The sequence below is a fragment of the Micropterus dolomieu genome, unplaced genomic scaffold (genome assembly GCF_021292245.1).
Source record: "Micropterus dolomieu isolate WLL.071019.BEF.003 ecotype Adirondacks unplaced genomic scaffold, ASM2129224v1 contig_13958, whole genome shotgun sequence".
NCBI classification, from domain to species: Eukaryota; Metazoa; Chordata; class Actinopteri; order Centrarchiformes; family Centrarchidae; genus Micropterus; species Micropterus dolomieu.
This window is the reverse complement of record NW_025742944.1, coordinates 1-23,332: the sequence shown is the minus strand read 5'-3', so window position 1 is coordinate 23,332 and position 23,332 is coordinate 1. Positions and strand designations below refer to the sequence as shown.

Below are 23,332 nucleotides of genomic sequence, written 5' to 3'. Positions count from 1 at the left end.
CCTTCAGGTCAATGTTTAACCCTGAAACCGCCTCACCTCTGGACCGAGACCAGAAATGCTGCCAAACCAGAGTGAGACGCAGCTGCTCACTGACGACACCGTCAGAAGCAGCAGAGTGTTTCTTATTTAGCAGCAAAACAAAATGACTATTAAATTAATCACCAACCATTTTGATTATTGATTAACAGGTTTAAATAATTTTTTTAATAAAATAAAGTCTAAATTCTCTGATCCCAGCTTCTTAAATGTTTAAATATTTTCTGCTTTCCTTCCTCCTCTGTGGCAGTAAACTGAATGTCTTTGGCTTGACATTTCAGGAGCTCATTGGATTAATGAAGAAAACAATCGACAGTGAAAATAATCACTAGTTGCAGCGCTGACTACAGATGGATGAACGTGCCCGGAGAGGACCACGTGTTTGTTCGTGTGTCTGCAGCTCATCAGCTTGTTATTTTTAACAACTTTACGCTCTCATGGCTGTGGTGATTCACAACCTTTGACGGAGCCTTTCGTAACGCTTAGACCTTTCAGCAGGACAAATATGAAGACACAGCAAAGAGCTCAAAAACAGACTTTGATAGAAAAGTTTGGTCTCATCTTGAGCAGAACATCTGCAGATTAATTCCATACCAGATTTATATGATCCACTGAAGTTGGACACGATACGAGATGAGTAAATCTGCGTTTGCAGGATCTCTGCTGTACACGAGGCCGAACGAGTTCTTTCTTTGGGAGGGTTTTATTTTGTGTGCTGCTTTATACAGCTCGGTTTGTTGCCTTCGTTACATGTGGGACACATTTGTAGGTTATTTTAAAAATCAATTTATCTAACAATTATTTTTCCGATTAGTTGATTAATCTGAGGTTAAATTTATTTATTATGCTAAAGATTATTTTGTTAATATGCAATTTATCCAAACTAAGTATCAAAAACTTAAAAATTCAATTCCCCCATCCTGAAAAAGACACATTAAGCTCATCAGAATAATAATAATAAACTTATTTGCACGTCACTGCTGTGTTCTGATATTAATAATGATAATAATAATAACTCGCCGTGTTTGTCAGATCAGAAAAAAACTGCACCTCAAATTCAAAAGGCCTGCAGGTCGATGTAACGACGTGAACTGAAGCAGAATCTGTTTTTTCCTTTTTCACTCAACGTTAAACTTTTTCGGCTTGAAACTTACTGACTTACCAAAAGTTATTTATCAGTGTTACAACAAAACCAAAGACGTAAGTCATGTTCTACAGTTAACATGTTTAATCGTTTATTAAATACATCCTGGATATAAAAAAACTAAACTAAAATGTAACCGCAGTTAAAATTATAAAAAATAAAAAGGTTAACATAACAATTTACTTTTAAAACAAAACATCCTAACAGACTCTAACATGACGTGCTCTCTCTCCTGCTGACAGACATTTAATAAAAGAAATGTACACAGAGCAGCGGACACGAGTCGCCTCTATCCTGACTGACAGGTTGCCATGGTAGCGACCTGTCAATCAGCTCGTAGCCCCGCCCTAAAGCCTCCCCTGCTTCCTGGTCTCTGTTCCTCTAAATGGGACCATAATTTACTAAATGAACATCATGCTGTGTTGGAGAAGACTTGAAACTAGCGACTGAGACCAGAAACTCATCAGGAAAGTGTTTACTGAGGGAATAAATCAGCTGACAAGTAGAAACATTTTACCAGCGGACTCGCCCGCTGCTGGCCGTCTGCGTGGTTTCACTTTCAGACCCAGAGGTCACCGCTTGATTGAGATTAGAGAAATAACATTTGACAACCGCTCGTCACGTCACTGCAAAACAACTGCAGGATGTTGAGTTTCTACTTATTATTTTTTAAATACTAATGTTTTTGCCTCTAAGTTTCTCTATAACTAACTGTCAAAATGAGCTGCAGCATCAAGGTGTTTTCATCAGATCAGAGTCCTCGTTAGTCTGGACTGTCTCTAAACACACAGAGTCCTGATGTTAACGTGCAGCAGCAGATCAACAAACAAACAGAGCGTCTTTAATTTTTCATGCTCGGCTGCAGAACAAGCAGACAAGGACTCGCGTGTTTGTCTTTACAACTTTACAAACATGGATTTGAATATTTAGGGGGCAGAGAGAGAGAGACAGGATGTGGGACAGCACAGCAGCAGCCGGCGGTATGGGCGGAGGATGTTTAAACAGGAAGTGACATACAGCAAACACGGGAAGTGCCGCACCAGAGGCAGATGGTGGAAGGAGAAATCTAATAAGCTGATATGTTTCTAGGAGCAGGAAGCCATTTGGGAGGAACACAAGTTATATCAGTTCTACTGTCCTCTGCTAACTTCACATGATAAAAAATAAAATTTAAACTAAGAACAGTGAGTTAGACTGAGTCTGCAGCTGACGACTGAATGAATATTAAACCGGTCTTAATCTGGCCTCATCAATAATTAGGTCAAGACAACATCAGCCAACTTTAGCTAATTTTAAAATGACGTTTCTGTGGTTCTGCCTGACAGACATGTTGCTTAATGATGAATAATGCACCACATTTACAATCAACACACTGGTTCATTTCTGGCTCCAGACTCTGAATCAAAGCTCAAACTGAATCCACAGCTCAGCATGTTCTCACTCCCAACCTGTCGCACATGGACGCACGCTAAAGACCTGCTGGCGGCGTCAGTTTGTAACGCTCTGGGGGAAGCCCTGTAGCGTCACTTAGCTTCACGCTAAAAGTAGGTGTAGGATGTTTAACAGAAAAGTCAGAGTAAGGAGGTGGTTGGACGAAACAAAAAGTCTGCATTAAATGTTTTCATTTAAGTTTTACAAGTAACTTTACTTAACTGACGTAAGTTAACTGGAGTAAGTTAACTGGAGTAAGTTAACTGGAGTAAGTTAACTGACGTAAGTTAACTGGAGTAAGTTAACTGGAGTAAGTTAACTGGAGTAAGTTAACTGGAGTAAGTTAACTGACGTAAGTTAACTGGAGTAAGTTAACTGGAGTAAGTTAACTGGAGTAAGTTAACTGACGTAAGTTAACTGGAGTAAGTTAACTGACGTAAGTAATGTCGCTATTACAGCTGCAACGATTAGTCGATTAGTTGGTTAAAAGAAAATTAATCAACAACTATATTGCTAATCGATTTATCGTTTCAGGTATTTTTTAAGCAAAAATGTGAAAACAATAGCTGGTTTCATCTTAAATTGAGGAACTGCTGCTTCTTCGTCATTTATAAGAGTACACGAAGAGTCTTTGGGGTTTTGGACTGTTGGTTGGACCAAAGACGCGATCTGGAGACGTCACTTTGGGCTCTGGAAAAGTGTGATGAGCATTTTTCACAATTTCTTGACATTTTACTAAATAAACGATGAGTCGATTATTTAGTCGATGATGAAAATAATCGTTAGTTGCAGCGCTAGTCGCTTTTTCAACCCAAACCGTGGTCTTTTCCTCACCATATATAGACATTTGACAACGTTAACAACTACTTTTATTTTGAAGGTCTAATTGGACGTTGCGTAGTTTTTCTTGCTAACTTGACTGCGGAGCCCTAAACGTCTAAAAACAACACTAAAGTGGTACCCAGGCCGTTAAAAAGCGACGCAGAGGGATGTGAGGAGTGAGGAGGTGTTAACCAGCTGGCTTTCAGGGTGTTGTTTGAAATGTGTTGATATTTGTAATAATATGATACCTGAGTTCTGGTTCTGATACTGAAACAATATGATTTTCTGTAATTTCCTTGAGGAAAAATAATTATGTAGTATGACTAATGTAGCATTTAAAGTGTTTTTACGCAGTCCTGCAGCAGCTGCAGCAGAGCTGACGCACCTTTAATAAAGAGCTCTGGATGTTCAGCTCAGACACTCACCTCTCCCAGCGTTCAGCGTGGAGGAGGAGTTGGAGTTATTGGAGGAGGTGGTGGTGGTGGAGGAGGAGTTGCAGGAGGAGGAGGCGGTGGTGGTGCACGTAGAGGTGGTGCTGGAGGAGGTGGTGGAAGCCGGGACGAGCCCCTCCATGTCGGCTGCACTGTGGGAGTGTGACAGGCAGAGGGCGCTCATCGGCACTAAACCCTCCTGCAGGGAAACAAAGCTGAGATCAGAGGCGCTGTTTTCCTCACCTGCTCAGACGTTTGGTTGGTTTTGAAGGCGGTTGGACGCTGAAACCAAAGCAAGTGAAACAGTGAAGTAGAGCGGACACTAAAGGAGGGACATGTTTGTTCTGTCACCTGTGGGGACGTCTCGTACGCCGCATTTATTACCTGTTGGGATATTTGATCTGTCATCTGTGGGGGGGCGTTTGGTTCATTACATTTAGGGGCGTTTGATTTATCACCTGTTGGGGCGTTTGCTCCGTGGTTCGGGCCAGGCACCACCCGGGCCGTTCGGCCGAGCGCTCCACCAGCTCCACAGTCTGACCGCAGCGGACGCTGAGCTCTCCTGGTCCCCCGGAGGAGAAGTCCAGCAACACCACCACTAACTCACAGCCTCCTGACAGCTGCAGAGACACACAGAGAGACAGGAGGTAAGACGGGTGTTTACTCCTGACAGGCTGACCTTCAGGAGTCTCCACTGTTAGGAGCATCAGGAGCAGTCGGCACGAACACAGAGGAGCTGCAGCTGGCTGGACGCAACATCAAAACTTTAAGAGAGGAGAAGTCAACATTATATATATATTATGATAGTGAAGCGCTGTAGCGGTAGCAGGGGTGTGGAAAAGAATTGGTTCTTAGATGCATCTCGGTGCGGATTCTGAATCTGAATATCTAGAGGTTAATTTAAAACCAAAAACTCGGAAATGTGTCTGCAAAGGGTGTTTTAACCCTAAAACACGAGTCCCTTTATTGTTTAACCGGGAGCTCATTCGGAGCCCTGTACACTGTAAAAACGCCAACTTAGATTTTTTGGCGTTAAAAGGGATTTTAAGTTTTGCAGACTTAAAATTCTAAATTATTAACATTTGACGCATTAACTAAGTCAGCCTAGCAATTTAAAAAAGTTTTTTGTTCCAAAACCAATAAATGAGTTATTACAACTTATTTATTTAAGTTGTGCTTCAGTTCTTGGGGCAAAGGTTTATTACAACTTGGAGTTGGGTTAAGAAAACTTAAAACTGAAAGTTGATCAAACTCTAAAGCAAAACTTAAAATGTTAAGTTTAATTTCCCAACTTAAAATTTTATTGAAATTTGTTGCCTTAAAATTTTCCCCAACTTTTTCTTTTTTACAGTGCAGGGGGAAAACACCTCAAAACATCAAGTTACACCAGAGCCAGAATGACTATTGAACTATTGATACTGATACATACACTTAATCAGGTAAATGAATCAAAATAGCTACTTCTGAATATGTTTTCATCACCAATCGATGATCATTAAACATCTAATAACTTAATGACGTGTTTGTGAAAAACACAGGACACCTCAAAGACAAACATGTTGTATGCAATTACTGCTAGTTAAAACAAGTACAGTATCAGCAGCAGCAATGATTTAAGCATTGTTCCGCCCACCTGTAGTGCCATGGCCAGCTCTAATATGAGTTACAGACAAGAAAAACATGTCAGGCTACAACACGGTACAAGAGAAAATAACCAGACTGAGGCTGCTTTCGCACCTGCCTCATTTAGTTTGAACCGCACTGGAGTTCGTTGTCCCCCTTGGTGCGGTTCGCTTGTGAAGTGAAAGCAAACAAGAATTATTTCCAAAGCTAAAACACTAATAAATCCCTCTGCTGACTACGTGACATGTGTTCAGCGATCTTATAATTGACCTGTATGAGCCATTTGTAGGCTGTGTGAATGCAAATCATTTGGTAACCACGTATTTTCCCTGATTAATAGGTCAAAGGCTGTTTTAAAAGGGGCCAGTACTCTTGGTAGCCTACTAAGAATTAAAGTAAAAATTAAGTAAAATATATTTTTCAAAAAGAAAATTCAGTAAAATCTTTTTTTCGACTAAAATTAAGTAAAATCTTTTTTTCGACCCAAATTTAGTAAAATCTTTTTTTCGACAAAAATTAAGAAAAGTATTTTTTAAAGAAAAAATAACTGAAATCTTTTTTTCAACGAAAATTAAGTAAAATATTTTTCAAACAAAGACCTAAGGTAAAATCTTTTTTTCAACAAAATTAAGTAAAATATTTTTTAAAGAAAACACTTTGTAAAATCTTTTTTCATTCCCATTTTCACAACAAAATAAATATCTTAATAGAATAATTAAGTAATCTAATTTGTTTGTGATTCAAATTAATTAAATCAAGATTTATTAAACATTTATTGAACATTTGTTATATTGTTACTGCCCAGCCTGCCTAATTTAGCGTATTAGCATGCTAACATTTGCTAATCAGCGCTAAACAGAAAGTACAGCTGAGGCTAATGTCATTATTGTTGCAGGTATTTTGACCGGATGACGGCGCTGCTCGCCTTCACACCGGTGGATGAGTTATACCAGTCTTGACTTGAGTGGCAGACAAACTGACCGACCAAGAGAGTGCTGCTGCTATCTGCGCTACAAACATCTCTACATGATAAAGAATCTCAGCTGAAGTCAGCAATACAAACAGAAACAACCCAACGGCTCTGTGAAAGCTGTGCTTGATAAACGAGGCCATCGCGTCCGGGTTCTAATGAGACACCTGATTAATTTCCTGCACAAATTATTCATGTTCCCCCGGGAGAGAAGCTGTCAGGCAGACTTCAGGTGGCTCCGAACACAAAAGCTTTTTCCTTTCAGGAATTCAGCGGGGACAAATAAACATGACGTGACAAACGACACCAGCACACACCCTGAAACCTACATGCATCACCATAATAAGTGTTCTCCAGCCCGTCCAATCACAGCAGGGCGCGCTGAGCCCTGATTGGCGCAAAGTATAAAAAACATCACGTGATCTCGGACAATGAGACGAGATCACTGTGGTTTCTAGTGACTCTGTGTGTTGACTGAAGTGAGCTGGAGCACATGGGCTGCAGCTGGTGGAGGAAACGTGGTGTCTGCAGGGAGCAGTGGGGTGTTCCCCCTGCTAATCCAACACAGATGTGATGTGTCTTGCAGCCCAGCTAGCATCACACATTGCAAACGCATGTACTGTGGTGGAAAGTACCCTAGTGCATTTACTCAAGTACTGAGTATTTCCAATTTATGCCACTGTGTCATGGTAGTTTTACAGTTCAGCGTCGGAGTCCTTCGGCTGCGTCTCAGGCGTGTTCCTCACTGTTCATCACCACAAGCTTTCTGTTGGTTTCATCTTCTGGGATCGTTTAACTCTTCTCTGTACAGTTTTCTGTTCACGTGTCACTGATCGATCAGCTGATTTTACTGACGGAGCCTCCGGCTGCTTCAGGTGTAGTTGGTTTGATCGGCTGGACGTGCAGATTCTCTTTACTCTGTCTGTGAGGCTTTACTTTAGTGACTTGTTTAAACAGACTCTGACTCCCGTTTTCGGAGGTTTGCGGCTCACCAATAAAGGAAAAAGCACTCAGAGATCTTTCAACTCATGTTTACTGATCGAAAGTTAACAAAATAGTCTTCTGTTTTTTACTTTCAACACACGCATCAGAAAATACCTTTAATTTGTTTCCCACAACTTCTTTGGTCACTAAACTATTTCACTAAACTTCTTTCCCCGCGTGATAACACTGCCTGTGAGGATGAACTAATCAGGACGAGGAGGATCTGATTTCTCAAACTTTTTTATGTAACAGTTATTTGAAACAAGAAAAATAAAGAAGATTACCTCGGTTGTCCATAACAACAATAATAAGCTACCAATCAACTGCCATGGCTTCAACGGGTGGCATTTTCTGCACGGTATCGAATAAAGTACTCTGTTGGTATCAGTATCTCGTTAAGGGTCCTGGTTTTGGTTCTGGTAAGTTCTTTTGACAGGGTGCTGTTCTTCTCTCTACCTAGAAGATTTCTTCCACTAATGATCTGCGCCATTTTTAACAACAACAAATCCCGCCTCCAGACATCATAATGATAATCTCTCAGGCCTTGACAACAGACACGTGGAACTAAATGTCACGCACGAGGGCTGCAGCTAATTTGAACGATCAGGTAATTAGACAATCATTTTGTTGATGAGCTAACGAAGCAGTTTGTCTATAAAATGTCAGAAAATAGTGAAACAGGTCGATAATACCTCCCCAGACTCTGATGTCTTTAAATGTCCAAAACCTAAAGATTAAAATGATACTTGTACTTAACTTTTTACTTCTACTCCTCTATTTGTGTTTATTGTGATAATTATTTATCAAAACAAACAAATAAAAACATGATTGTAGTAACTTTAATTAGTTCGTTAATAACGTTGAGGTTTGGACACAGCAGGCAATGTGAAGGCGCCACTTTGGGCTTCTGGGTAGCAGAATCTTTACAAACCAAAAAATCAATCGATCAACGGGGGAAATAATCAGCAGACTGACCCAGAAGGAAAAGAATCGTCAGCTGCACAGTTCAGAACAACTACAGCCGCAACATCCTGCGATATAAAAGTACAACACTTTACTGCTTTAATACTTTACGTACACTTTCCTGATTATACACAAGTTAAAGGATCTGGTGCTGCAGCACCAACAACAAGCTTCAGTTCCTACGCCGTTAAACTACCAACAGCCGGAGGGTCAAAGGTCAGAGGTCACAGCCTCTCACCCCGCCATCAGCCACCAACAGCAGGTAAAAGAAATCAAACGTACCTCGTCAGGAGAGCAGCAAAGAAGTGAGAGTTTCTAGAAACAATCTGACCAGAGGAAACTCCCTCGTTCAGCACACACACCCAGCCAGCTGCAGCCAGCAGTGAGGTCATGAGGCTGTGGACACGCCCCTCTGGGAACACAGCGCGTGTGCGTGCGTGTGTGTGTGTGTGTGTTACCTTGTCGCTGTCGGCTGTGTTCTGAGATGTTCGGGAGGCGATGGAGACGGTGTCGGGCTGGCTGCTGGCGTCACCCAGGCTGTCTGCGTCCTCGCTTGTCTCCCTGAGAGAGACGGGATACAGATACAGGAGGTGGACAGAAGTATGTGGACACGTGCTTCAGTGTACTTCTGGTCTGAAACCCTTTCGAGCTGTGTTTGCATCGTAGCCAGAGATCCTTTAACTCGTCCGTTCATTTGAAAAACTAAGGGCCAGATTTGTGCAACATAGCACCTGTTGTTCATTTACTACTTTGGCCTTAATGAGTATGAATTTTATTGTGGAAAGTAGTGGGAGGGTAACATGCACATACGTTTATTTACTACACACAATGTGCTCTACCAAGCCTAAACACTATTTCATGTGAGTGCAGCAGCATCTGTATTTAATACGTTTGACAGGAAGGTGCAAACCGCCGAGTGCTGCAGAGATGCTGCTGTTGAGACACAGCCGTGATGAAAGAAGACGCAGAGAAATTAAACAATATTAGATAATATTATTCTATATCCAATATATAGAAATACAATTATTTAGTTTTTTATTCGATGAACTATATGAATTGAATAGTTTTTTTGTGTTTTCCTTTAGATTTGGTGATAGTGTTGCATTAACATTCATGCCAATAAAGCAAAGTTCATTTCGACCTGACTTCTTTTCTCAGTGAGATTGAAGACTTTAGAAAGTTGCGTGGCGCTGCGCAGAGCCTCCAGCTGCACGGATCACGTGTAAAATTCATCCAGCCAGAGGGACGATCACCAGCTGTTCACAGCGCGCCGGTCGTAATAGCGACACAACCCATTGTAGGTATCGGAGAGGGGTTGTGGCGTACAGGTTCAGGAGATCGTGGAGCGACCGGGCACGCTGGCGTTCCCTCTGGCTGGATGAAGCACGATCTGCTGGCATTTCCTGGCGTCTGGGTCATTCCAGCACACTGTATCTGTTTCTGCTGGGGTTTCCCAAAGCATGGGGTTTTCCAGCTGTGTTGTCCCAAGTACTCAGTGGGCCGGTACAGACGATTTCCACATACTGAGTGAAACGAGCCAAGGTTTTTACGCTGGGGCTGCTTTCCCTCCCGAGTCTCCATGGTGGAAACCCTCATTTAAATACTCCCACCTCCATTGTGTTTAATTCTTGCCCCTTAAAAACCTTGTAATTTCAATTCAGGATACTTGACAAATCCCTTACTGATCAGTTTAATTAAAGGTTAAAATATTTCCAGCTGTATGCTGATGACATTTTAAGAGATTCTTTGTCAGTATTTGTGTGATTGGGCTCAATCAGGATTCTAACATGTTGATTTAATCAGTTTTCTCCATGAATTTTAGCTTTTTAAGGGGAAACGATATCAAAGAACTTCCTTCAACTTAATGAAAACAAAACTGAGGTCACTCTGTTTGGCCCTCCGAGCTTAAGCAATTCGCTTGGTCCTCTGACTACAAACTGGAGCAGTGTAGTTAAGAATTTAGGTGTTTTCATGGAGACTTGTTTGAATTTTAACAAATAAATCAGTAGTGTCGTGAAGAGCATTTTTTATCAGGCAGTTAAATCTGACGTTGTTGTTTATTTCCTTTTAGCTTCATTTAATTTCACTTTTAGCGAGTCCTCCATATGCCTTTTATTGACGTGTACTGGTGTTTTATTGTGTATTGGGATACACAGTGGTGTACACGCTCTTTGTTCTTTTGTGCATTTATACTTGTATTTGTGTGTATTGTGTTCTTGGAGAGCACTTTGGGTCAGATCCTGTTGTTTTTATATGTGCTATATAAATAAAGCTGACTTGACCACAAAACTTAATAAAAAATATTACAGTTATTCCTTATTTTGTAAACTTTCTCATTTAAAGGATTCAAGTCAGGGTCTCAGAGCTGCATCGGTTAGTTGATTAATCGATTATGTGAACCAAAAAAGTGAAACATTTGCTGGTTTCATCTTCGTAAATATGAGGAACTGCTGCTTCTTTGTCATTTATGACAGTTTTGGGCTGTTGGTTGGACCAAAGAAGCGATTTGAAGACGTCACTTTGAGCTCTGGAAAACTGTGACGAGCATTTTTCGCAGTCTTGACATTTTAGAGACTAAACGGCAGATTTGACACAGTTTGAAGGGTTCTTAAGGCACAAATAAAAACTTTAATTTCAGCACACAGCATGTGAGCTCTGCACATGCTGAGCGGCTGTAATTTTCTCCACTCTGGCCAACAGGTCGGAGGGCAGCTTTATTTAGGAGCGCTGACGGTTCACGTGACGGGAGGCATCTAACGTGGACGTGTTAACTCAGTCTCTGGTGGCGAGCGCTGACCTGCGGCTGATGCTGCGCTGTCGGCCCAGGGTGGGGTTTGGTGTCTTTGGGAGGGGGATGGGCTCCCTCAGCGCCCCCCGCAGGTGGCCACGCCTCTCCTGGATCACCTGGCGAATGCTGCGGACCCACTCCTGCTTCAGCTCCAAGGATGACGCCTGAGGAGTGAGGTAGACACAAACATTAAGCAACTGCCACACATGAGCATTACAGTGTCATCAGATGTGACTGGGACTTCTCTTACCTTCAGGACCGTCTTGTTGTCGGATGTCGGCGTTCGTCCGACCCACAGAGCAAACTTACAGGGATCCCCCTCTATGTGCTCCGTCACACCGAGCTCTGAGGTCTGAGAGGGCGACACGTAGTCAGACCCAGATTATAACTTCAAAGTGAAACTTCACTCTAAATGTGTAGAAATGTGTGTTACCCTCAGTCTGCTCTTGTAGAGGTATTTGGTTCGTCCGGACGAGTCTTTGATTTCCTTGCTGAAGATGAGTGACAGCTCGAACAGGAAGAGGTGTCGGTCCCGCCCCTTCCTGATCAGAGACTTTGGCTCCCAAACCAGAAAGGAGTCCTGCAGGAGGAGCTCGCCCTGCACCTCCAGACCCTCCTCCAGACCTGACAAGGACGTCACAGTCGAGACAGCCTTAATGTCACCTCTTATCATCGGTAAGTGTAACTGAACTTCTCAGGAAATCTCCTTCAATATGTCACGTTTTATCAGTGCATTTAAAATAAGCTTTACAAAAACAACAGGAGCTTTAACCTCTGGCTTTATCAAAATAAAAGACCTGTAGCTATTTCAAAGTAAAAGCCTTGTAGCTGCCTCAGTGAAAGACCTGTTGCTATTTCAAAGTAAAAGCCCTATAGCTTCCTTACAATGAAAAACTTGTAAAAAACCTGTAGAGATTTCAAAGTAAAAGCCCTATAGCTTCCTTACAATGAAAAACTTGTGAAAGACCTGTAGATATTTCAAAGTAAAAGCCCTATAGCTTCCTTACAATGAAAAACTTGTAAATGACCTGTAGATATTTCAAAGTAAAAGCCCTATAGCTTCCCCACAATGAAAAACTTGTGAAAGACCTGTAGTTATTTCAAAGTAAAAGCCCTATAGCTTCCTTACAATGAAAAACTTATGAAAGACCTGTAGATATTTCAAAGTAAAAGCCCTATAGCTTCCTTACAATGAAAAACTTGTGAAAGACCTGTAGATATTTCAAAGTAAAAGCTCTATAGCTTCCTTACAATGAAAACTTGTGAAAGACCTGTAGTTATTTCAAAGTAAAAGCCCTATAGCTTCCTTACAATGAAAAACTTGTGAAAGAACTGTAGTTTTTTCAAAGTAAAAGCCTTGTAGCTGCCTCAGTGAAAGACCTGTAGAGATTTCAAAGTAAAAGCCCTATAGCTTCCCCACAATGAAAAACTTGTAAAAAACCTGTAGAGATTTCAAAGTAAAAGCCCTATAGCTTCCTTACAATGAAAAACTTGTAAAAGACCTGTAGAGATTTCAAAGTAAAAGACCTATAGCTTCCTTACAATGAAAAACTTGTGAAAGACCTGTAGATATTTCAAAGTAAAAGCCCTATAGCTTCCTTACAATGAAAAACTTGTGAAAGACCTGTAGATATTTCAAAGTAAAAGCTCTATAGCTTCCCCACAATGAAAAACTTGTGAAAGACCTGTAGTTATTTCAAAGTAAAAGCCCTATAGCTTCCTTACAATGAAAAACTTGTGAAAGACCTGTAGTTTTTTCAAAGTAAAAGCCTTGTAGCTGCCTCAGTGAAAGACCTGTAGTTATTTCAAAGTAAAAGCCCTATAGCTTCCCCACAATGAAAAACTTGTGAAAGACCTGTAGTTATTTCAAAGTAAAAGCCCTATAGCTTCCCCACAATGAAAAACTTGTGAAAGACCTGTAGTTATTTCAAAGTAAAAGCCCTATAGCTTCCCCACAATGAAAAACGTGAAAGACCTGTAGTTATTTCAAAGTAAAAGCCCTATAGCTTCCCCACAATGAAAAACTTGTGAAAGACCTGTAGTTATTTCAAAGTAAAAGCCCTATAGCTTCCTTACAATGAAAAACTTGTGAAAGACCTGTAGTTATTTCAAAGTAAAAGCCTTGTAGCTGCCTCAGTGAAAGACCTGTAGTTATTTCAAAGTAAAAGCCCTATAGCTTCCCCACAATGAAAAACTTGTGAAAGACCTGTAGTTATTTCAAAGTAAAAGCCCTATAGCTTCCTTACAATGAAAAACTTGTGAAAGACCTGTAGTTATTTCAAAGTAAAAGCCTTGTAGCTGCCTCAGTGAAAGACCTGTAGTTATTTCAAAGTAAAAGCCCTGGACAGTAGAAGTCCTCCCTATCCAGGAAAAGACAGTTCCTTCACAATAAAAGCCCTGCAGCTGCTTCACAATAAAAGCCCATTAACTGCACCACAGTTGAAACCCTTAAACATCTCTTCAGGAGGAGCCCTGTCCTGACTGCATGTTAGGAAACATAATCTGGGTGTTTTACCTTCCAGCATGCTAACGTGCATAGCATCGTTCGCTCTCTTCGGTACGCTCAGCATCACGTCCAAGCCTTCCTTTATTTCCCCTTTCCCCTCCTCGCAGCACGCTAGCAACTCCTACAAACACAAACACAAAACCTTACTGAGAGAAAACACAGATAAATTCAGAATATTTTACACATTGTTTTAACAAATTAGCACTAATAGTATGGTGATAATTTATTATTGACTAAGACATTATATTAGATAATTTAACATTAAAAATAAAAAAGCCCAGAGGAAAGTTCCTTATAAAAACACTATGTTATGTGCTATATACTTTATACTAGTTTTTTATGCTTTTTATTAGTATTATCCAAATCATAAAGCCAAAGGCAACTGCATGATTACAAAATATTTTAGGTTCATCAGGTGAAAAGAAAATTGTGAAAATGTAATGATTAAAGACCGATAATTATAATAAATACATGGACACATATCTCTTTTTCAAACAAACGTTACTCTCTTAGTTTCTGTTATTTTCTACTATATACTGAATTTGCCGCCGCATGTCATTTTGTTACTTCTTAGTAATTAATTACAAACTCTTAATATCTTGGTACACAATAATGGTTATGGTGGTTATAATGTACAAGTATTAAGTAGTATTTATCTGTAAAAACTAATATTACACATGAAGCAGTAAACTTTTAAAGTAGAAAAACATCTAAAAAACGTTAGATAAAAAAGAAGACGTCACGCTGCTGCTAAGCTCAAGTTACAACAAAGTTTTCAAACTAACATAAAATGTGTTTCATTTATTATTCTGTGCACACAGACTGGATCCTCGGGGCTCCATATAAACTGTTTCAGGCTGAACTAAAGGTGTTTCCAAACAGCCAGAAGGAACAAACCTTCAGTTTTCTGACACGCGACGGTTTAACGTTCCTCTGAATTTAACAGCCATTTAAAGAAAAGCTGTTCTGAGCTGCTGTGCTGTGGGAGAATCTCTGCGTTGAAGCGTTACCTTGAGCAGCAGCTGGTACTTGGTGATCCTCTGAACGGGTTTGATCAGAGCGGAGGAGATGGAGTTGGTTAGACCATGTCTCCTCTGGACCTCCTGAGAATAAACACACACACAAAACCTGTTAAAGGGGAAACTGATAAAGCAAGCTGAAGCTCCTCCGCCCGCTAACCACAAATCAAACCCTTACAATTCAGCAGGACTGATTAATGTCTTATTTTCTGTCTCAGTAAACATCTCACAACCTCTTGGACACATGTCACGACCTCAGAGGGAGTCCAGCTCCTCATGTTGGCAACCGACTAAAGGTAATACTTTATTTTCCAGGTCCTGTACTTCCTGAATTATTTCTCGGGACATTTTCTAAAAGGAGATTTGCCATTTTGTAGTAATTATAAAGAAAACAACTGAGGCTGTACACACTGCAAGTACACTTTTATTTACAGAGCTCCAGATAAACTCTAAGATGCACCCACTAAGAGGAATCTGGCTTTTTTTGCGTGTTCAGCTGACTAAATAACTTTTCAGGTCAGTGCTTCTTTGCCAGTCCGGCCTCAGGCTCTGAATTTTCCTTTCAAGTCTCTGTCCACTCACAGAACAACGTAACCTTCAGCGAGCTGAGGCTTTGTCCTCACCGTTCAGGCCGACTCCGACTTTTAGAACTTGCTTTGACAGTTTGCTGAAAATAATAAAGTCATTTTCAAGACAGGTCAGTACTTTACTGTGTACAACGCAGTTTAGTTTCTTTTTTAGAGTTCAGTTTAAGTTAAACCAGATTTAATAGAGTCGTGTTGTGGAGTAAGCTTCCTGTCTGGAGGGACCACTACGCTCAACGGGAGGTCATGTGACCAACACAGCCAACACTGATGACAATGGTGTCCTGAACCTTTCATACTGTAGTACCTGTATCGCTGTATATTCTTCAGTACCTGTTGTAGAACTCATAGTTTGTGTACTCATGCAGTATATCCTGCATTACCTGTTGTGTAACAGGTATATGTCCTGAACCTTTCCTGCTGTAGTTGCTGTATTGCTGTATATTTTACAGTACCTGTGTAACACGTAGATGTCCTGAATGTTTCCTACTGTAGTACCTGTATTGTAGTATTGCAGTATTGTAGTAAATTATTCAGTACCTGTTGTGGAACTTGTAGATGTCCTGTTTGTGTACTCATGCAGTATATCCTGCAGTACCTGTTGTGGAACTTGTAGATGTCCTGTTTGTGTACTCATGCAGTATATCTTGCAGTACCTGTTGTGAAACTTTTAGATGTCCTGTTTGTGTACTCATGCAGTATATACTGCAGTACCTGTTGTGTAACAGGTATATGTCCTGAACCTTTCCTGCTGTAGTTCCTGTATTGCTGTATATCTTGCAGTACCTGTTGTGGAACTTTTAGATGTCCTGTTTGTGTACTCATGCAGTATATCCTGCAGTACCTGTTGTGCAACACGTAGATGTCCTGAATGTTTCCTGCTGTAGTACCTCTATTGCAGTATTGTAGTAAATTTTTCAGTACCTGTTGTGGAACTTGTAGATGTCCTGTTTGTGTACTCGTGCAGTATATCTTGCAGTACCTGTTGTGTAACAGGTAGATGTTCTGAACCTTTCCTACTGTAGTACCTATATTGCAGTATATTTTCAGTTCCTCTTGTACCATGTCTTTAACTCTTTTTAAGGATTTTTTTAAGGACTAAAAACTACAGGACAGAGTTTCTTAACTAAATTAGCAGAAATCGTTAAGAAAGATAACGAAGTAGCAGTAGTTAATGAAGCTGAGTGGTTCTGACCTCGAAGAACCCGGCGCCGTGCTGCTGGATCAGTAAGCTGGAGTCGGGTTTGTTCCTGCAGTACGTCACGTACATGTGGAACTTGTCCGCCTGAGCCAGAGACAGGAAGTATTATTCAGAGTACTTTCACCTGTAATTTACATTTTTTATTCATATGACTTAAACCAAGCTGGTTACCCAGGTAACGAAGCAGTGCCCCACGTCCTCAGGAAGCTGTTCGTAGTTTTCCAGCTCCTTCAGGAAAATACTGCAAAACACAAGAGTACTGCATTTATACACACAGAATACTGTACAGTGGTAGAGAGGAAATAAATACACTGTATGTACTGTACCTCTGGAATACTACAGTACATTTTGCAACATATAGGTGTGCTGTTTGCTTATGTAGTACTGTAGAACGTATCTGTACTACAGTACATGTTGTATTTACATAGTACATATTGCAGTGATATAGTAAATATCCCAAAGATGTCCTAGATGTGTACTATTGTACTACATATTTTGTATATTTTGCCGTACCTGTACCCTCGCAGATGTACTACATGTGTGTAACTGTAGTACATGTATTGTAGTATCGCAGTATATTTTGCAGTACCTGTTGTGGAACTCGTAGATGTCCTGGATGTTTCCGAACACGATGTCGTCCTTGTTGGTGAGACCAGGTGGGACGTCCTCCGAGCCACTCGTCATCTCCCACAGGTACGTCTGTGCCAGGTAAAAGTACTACTCTTAGGAAATACTATCCACTATGATGTAGTACTATATGGTATTGTGTATTGCTTTAATGTTTTGCATAGAAGTCTTTTGTCCTCGAGTGTCAGCAGAGGGCGCTGCTGGTGTCAGTAAACAAACAGCTTCAGACTGACACAGTACAATATCACATAAAACTATGTTGAAACACAAAGTACTATGTGGTATTTCAGAATCTAAACGGACTGCCCAGTATTCTGTGGTACTGTGTGGTACTACAGGACTATGGTGTTGCTAAGAAAGTACCTCTATACACTCCTGCAGGTCTCTGACGTAGACTCTCTCTGTTTGAAGGAGCTCAGCCATGATGTACCTGAGAGTACACACACACGTTACCAAAGCATGTACACCGTGATACTTTCAGTACTGTTGGTACTAACGCTACTCACTCTTTCTTTCGGGCGGAGCGCCTCTTCTCGTCGCTGACCTGATGGCTGGGGTCGGACAGGTTGACCTCGGGGTCGGAGTCAGACAGACTGTTGGGGATCAGCTCCAGCTCCAGGTCCTTATTGTCCTGTCAGGGACACCGTACAGCATGAAAGGTGAGTCTACCTGCAGATGGTTTCCGTATCCAAACACATTCTTTACTGTTCTTACCTGTGAGCAGCCTCCCAGCGCCGTCTCCAGCAGGTGGCGGTACTGTCCCACCCTGACAGTGAAGTCGCGGTATCGTTTATCCACCGTGGCAACACAGCGACGAAGCTCAGTGCGGTGGGCGTGGCCTTTAGCCAGCATGCTCTCAGCCAGCTGGATCAGCAGGTGAACCTTCTCCTGGGTGTGCTGAGAGGCCGTCAGACAGGTGAGTGATGGCGGTGGTGAAAACGTGTGTGTGTTTGTGTGTCTGTGTGTGTGTTCTCACCTTGGCCGACACACAAAACTCTCTGTGTTGGTTCAGCAGTTCTTGTGTTTCAGACGCCGATGCGCCCGGCGATGTGTGCGTGGCCAGGTAGTGGTCACCTGACTGCTGCAGCCAATCCAGAGCCTGAAACCAACAGTTTCATTACTCTTCCATTTAATGAAAATAGCCTAAACGTGAGGTCACGGTTCTTCTGCGGTTCATCAATAAATACTTTTCACAAACTATAAGCAGTGTATGAGCGTGACGCTAAAGTGTGATAGCGTGAAAATGCTAGAACAATAATAAATAACAACCATTTCCAGACATACTATATCAGGGTTTCCATTGGCCGAAGCGAAACAGGAAATGACCATTGCCTGTGCTTCAATATACAAGTTATACTGCAGATTATAATTTTAAACACAATACACATGATCAATTTATAGTGTGATACACATTGTAGACAAAACTACCCAACAGTAGGGCTGAAATTAACGAGTATTTTAATTATAGATTAGTCTGCCGATTTTTTTCTCAATTAATCAATTAGTTGTTCGGTCCAGAAAAGTTTTTAAAACGTTGATCAGTGTTTCCCAAAGCCCGAGGAGACGTCCTAAAATGGTCCTCAAAGCAAATATATTCAGTTTACTGTCACCGAGGAGCAAAGAAACCAGAAAATATTCACATTTTAGAAGCTGAAATACCAAAATTTGTTTGTTTTTTCTTTAAAAAAGGACTCAAAGTGATTAATCAATTATTAAAATAGTTGGCGGTTAATTTAATGACAACTAATCGATTCATCAATTAATCGTTGCAACTCAACCAAACAGTATAATGTGGTAAAAATATGCCCAATCCCGGCTTGCTGTGATCATTGCATGTCAAACTAATCAATGCTAAGGCATCCTTAATAATGTTCCAATTATGTGATACATTTAACAATATCGCACTCTCAAAGGGGCCCAAAGAGCACCTTTACTTTGATACTTACAGTACATTTTGCTGATAGTTCTTATACTTAAGTAAAAATTTGAATGCAAGACTTTTACTAGTTATTTTTAAATAGCAGTACAGCCACTTTTACTTAAGTTAAAGATATGAGTACTTCTACCACTGACAAGGATGCAAGGTCTGTTCTGTTGACTGTGTGATTGATAAGCCACCAGTAGGAATTCATTAATAATCCTCTAATATTCCAAAATGCAATTCCTGTCACCGTAATGACTTTGCAGATTTTGTGTACCTGCTGGGTGTGGCTCTGGAACATCAGGTACTGCTGGCACTGATCCAGTCTACGTTTCTTCAAAGTCCAGAAATGAAGAACTCTGTTTTCCCTCTGGAGCAACTCACTGAGGATACCTGCACACACACACCGGATCATTAAAAGGAACACTGCTGTACACATATACTCAAACCAATCATGCGTGGAGTTCCTCAGGGCTCTATACTGGTTCCACTGTACGTCTCTATAACACTAAACATTACTTGTGTATTTCTGTGTGGGCGTCTGTTCATTTACCTTTGACTTGTTGCTCTGGTACCCTGGAGTGCCCCGTGACCTCGGTCATCCCAGTTACCCCGGAGACGGTGACGCTGTGGCCTGAGATGTTCGCCATTGTGACGCTGTTGCGGTGGATGTACTTGAGGAAAACTTCAGCATTTCGTCTGGCCAGAGTGCAGGCCTGTCGCCACAGAAACAAGACTGTTAGAGGACGTATCATCGTACATTGTGACTTTTATGAAAAGGACATGAGGTTGTTCTATGTACAATTCAGGACTGTTCAAGACCATCAAAGAATATTTGGGATTACGCAAGATGTTCTCAGACTAGCGTAGACTTTTCAAAGCTACTAAATACAATTAAACAAAATGAATTTTCCTATTAGGCAAGATCATTTTAAAACATCTTTAACAACATTACTACTACTCAAAAATACTCAAGAATATTCAGATATCACAAAATACCATTATATATTTATATTATATATTATATTTAGACAACATTCAAAACAATTAAAGACTATGTAAGACAGTTTCCTAAGTTGATAACAAAGGCAGACGTTTTAAACAGTGGGTCCTTAAATCCAGACAGAAGTAAACAAACTTCTCATTTTTAGTCCGCGACTCAATGAAAACTTTTATTAGCTCCAGATTGCTAGCATTAGCTATTTAACATTAGCCGTTAACTCCTTGAATTAACTTCTTAAATATGCACCTTATATCTTGCCAACAGACTGAGGCTAAAACTAAGTCATCATACCAGCTGATGAGCCATGCAGACAAACATATATAGACAAAAAAGAACCAGCATTGTTGCTAGTTATCTCTAGCGTGTGAAAGGTTAGACTGTTATTTCATTCTATCATAACCCTGTTTGGATGTTAACTATAGAGAGACATACTTGGGCAAGATGTTAGATTTATGCATTATGTTTTCATTTGAGAGACTACAAGAGAAAAGTATCTGATAATCAGGATGAGTATTGTCCAGAGTACATGATCCAATAAAGAGCAGGACAGAGCTGCTAGCATTAGCCTAAACTTTGATATGGTAGGACCGGCTCCTACACAGTGGGTCCTAAAGATGTTTATTTTCTGACTTCACTTGCAATCCTACAAACTTATTTAAGTTACCTAATAATTGGAAAACTAGCCTTGGGAGTAACCCTGGGTTGCTATTGTAGCTTTTAAGCTAGTTAGCAGGCATGCTAATGTTTTACCTTACATTAGCACAGACAAACGTTGGTTTTTGTATTATACAGGTTATAAAGACATCATTCATGCTCCATGTAAACCACTTCACTAAAAGACAGCTGCCGTGCCGAGTTATGGTTGCTTATTTCTGATTGGATGGTTCAGGGAGGGGGTTTAAGGCTTTTCTTTTCGAGCTCTCCTCACCTTCAGGAACGCCTCCTTCTGCTCCATGTGTTTGTTGATGAGTGGCATGAGCTGCTCCGGTTGTCTCTCTCCACCTCCACACCAGTCCTCCTCCCGGCGGTACTCCTGCTCCAGACTCTCCAGTACCCCACACACCTGGAGAAAGACAGCAGACAGGTGGGTGGAGAGGCGTACAGACAGGTAGTAAGGTAGGACAGACAGACAGCTGTACCTGCTGGGATGTCCTGTAGAAGGCTGCGGAGGCGTTCACCAGTTTGAGTCTGTCTTCAATCCTCAGCATTAGAGTCTGCCAGTGCAGCGCCACCGTCTGGGCACAAGACCTCACTCCATCTGGATCATAGTGACCTGACCTGAAGGGGGGAGACTCAGAGGTCAGAGGTCACATGATTGGGACGACGTCTTAATACAGGACCTCTGCATGATGATTAACATTTTGGTTTTAATCACAACTCCAGAGGAAACTTGTATTTTTACCTGATGATCAGCCATTAACTGAAAGTGCTGAATATTGGATATTAGTCTCATGTCTGTGTGTTATGTACGGAGTTGGAGTCGGGTATAGTTAGCCTAGCTTAGCATAAAGACTACATACATAAAGTAACCAAGTAATGTGACTTAACTTATGTAAGTTAAGTTACTTAAGTAATGTTGTAAGACAAACCATGATCTATTCCTAAACCTAACAAGGTTTGGTGCCTAAATCTAACCAAATTCTGACGTTTCACAATGACGTTTAGAAGAGAGACCTTCATCTCCTTATCTGCTTTTAGGAAATCTCTTGAAGACATTTTTACAGAGGTCTGCAGTTCTTTTTAAAACCTTTTTCATTTTAAAAAATGTGTCATCGACACTGCTGTCACCACGGCCCTTTCTGTTCATATGCTGCCCTGCTGCCCATTGTGAAATGTGGTCTTGTTCATGTTTTGCAATGTTTCCTGTATGTTATGTCTCTTTAGTCTGTATATTTTTTTCCTTACTCTTTATTCCCTTGTCCCGTCAAGTGGATGTCCTGACATTTTTTTGTCCTTAACTAACTTGTCTGGTTAAATTAAAAAAAATAAAAAGATAAATTAAAAAAATAATTTAAATACATTTAAATTAAATTTAAATAAAATAAAAAGTGCAGTGCAGACATCAACTAACCTGACCAGCAGCTCTGCTCTCTGCTGCAGAGCCAGAGCCACCTGATGAGTCCTCTGCAGGGAGTCGGCGTGGAGCAGAGCCTGGAACGAAGGAAGGTGTGTGGACTTAATTTCCATTGAAATTATATGTTGCCATGGTAACCTTTACATCTGTCTGCTGTGATGGACAGTAGACAGATTATCTTCCCTCTCTGCATGAGGGCAGGGTCACTGATTCATCGTCTTCATCCTCCCATTTGTTAACAAGCTCTCAGCTGAATATCCCAAAATGCACTTTATGTAATGTATTGCCTTTTTCAGTTAGTATATGTTTTAGTGTGTTTATGTGCAGTTACCTCTATGGCTTGCTGGAGGCGCTCATGCTCCCTCTGCAGCTGCTCGGCTTCAGACAGACAGCTGGAGTTCAACATGCAGGACGACAGCATGACCTCCCCCTCTGAGATCCAGCCCAGCACCTGAGACACAGACAGACAGGTGTAGATACAAATGCAGCTGTGCGTGGTGTGTTACCTGTTTGACCTGGCTCTGCAGGTGCGTGGTGTGTTACCTGTTTGACCTGGCTCTGCAGGTGCGTGGTGTGTTACCTGTTTGACCTGGCTCTGCAGGTGAGTGTGTGTTACCTGTTTGACCTGGCTCTGCAGGTGAGTGTGTGTTACCTGTTTAACCTGGCTCTGCAGGTGAGTGTGTGTTACCTGTTTGACCTGGCTCTGCAGGTGAGTGTGTGTTACCTGTTTGACCTGGCTCTGCAGGTGAGTGTGTGTTACCTGTTTGACCTGGCTCTGCAGGTGTGTGTGTGTTACCTGTTTGACCTGGCTCTGCAGGTGAGTGTGTGTTACCTGTTTGACCTGGCTCTGCAGGTGAGTGTGTGTTACCTGTTTGAACTGGCTCTGCAGGTGAGTGTGTGTTACCTGTTTGACCTGGCTCTGCAGGTGTGTGTGTGTTACCTGTTTGACCTGGCTCTGCAGCTGAGTGTGTGTTACCTGTTTGACCTGGCTCTGCAGGTGAGTGTGTGTTACCTGTTTGACCTGGCTCTGCAGCTGAGTGTGTGTTACCTGCTTAACCTGGCTCTGCAGGTGTGTGTGTGTTACCTGTTTAACCTGGCTCTGCAGGTGAGTGTGTGTTACCTGTTTGACCTGGCTCTGCAGGTGAGTGTGTGTTACCTGTTTGACCTGGCTCTGCAGGGGAGTGTGTGTTACCTGTTTGACCTGG

The 23,332-nt window shown here is 41.4% G+C and overlaps 1 protein-coding gene across 1 annotated transcript; it reads right to left on the bottom strand.

The window, feature by feature from the left end:
* Window positions 1-3,858: 3,858 nt before the first annotated feature.
* Window positions 3,859-22,758, bottom strand: LOC123966670 (kalirin-like; the record flags this gene model as incomplete). Its single annotated transcript, XM_046042808.1, has 22 exons — window positions 3,859-4,063; window positions 4,323-4,484; window positions 8,863-8,965; window positions 11,202-11,356; window positions 11,443-11,544; window positions 11,626-11,816; window positions 13,708-13,819; window positions 14,709-14,801; window positions 16,497-16,586; window positions 16,674-16,743; window positions 17,092-17,201; window positions 17,493-17,559; window positions 17,636-17,760; window positions 17,844-18,026; window positions 18,106-18,228; window positions 19,328-19,443; window positions 19,604-19,766; window positions 20,982-21,116; window positions 21,193-21,331; window positions 22,125-22,204; window positions 22,459-22,578; window positions 22,708-22,758. Coding segments are annotated over 22 exons (2,695 nt in total), but the record flags the coding sequence as incomplete, so codon positions are not given.
* Window positions 22,759-23,332: the final 574 nt, after the last annotated feature.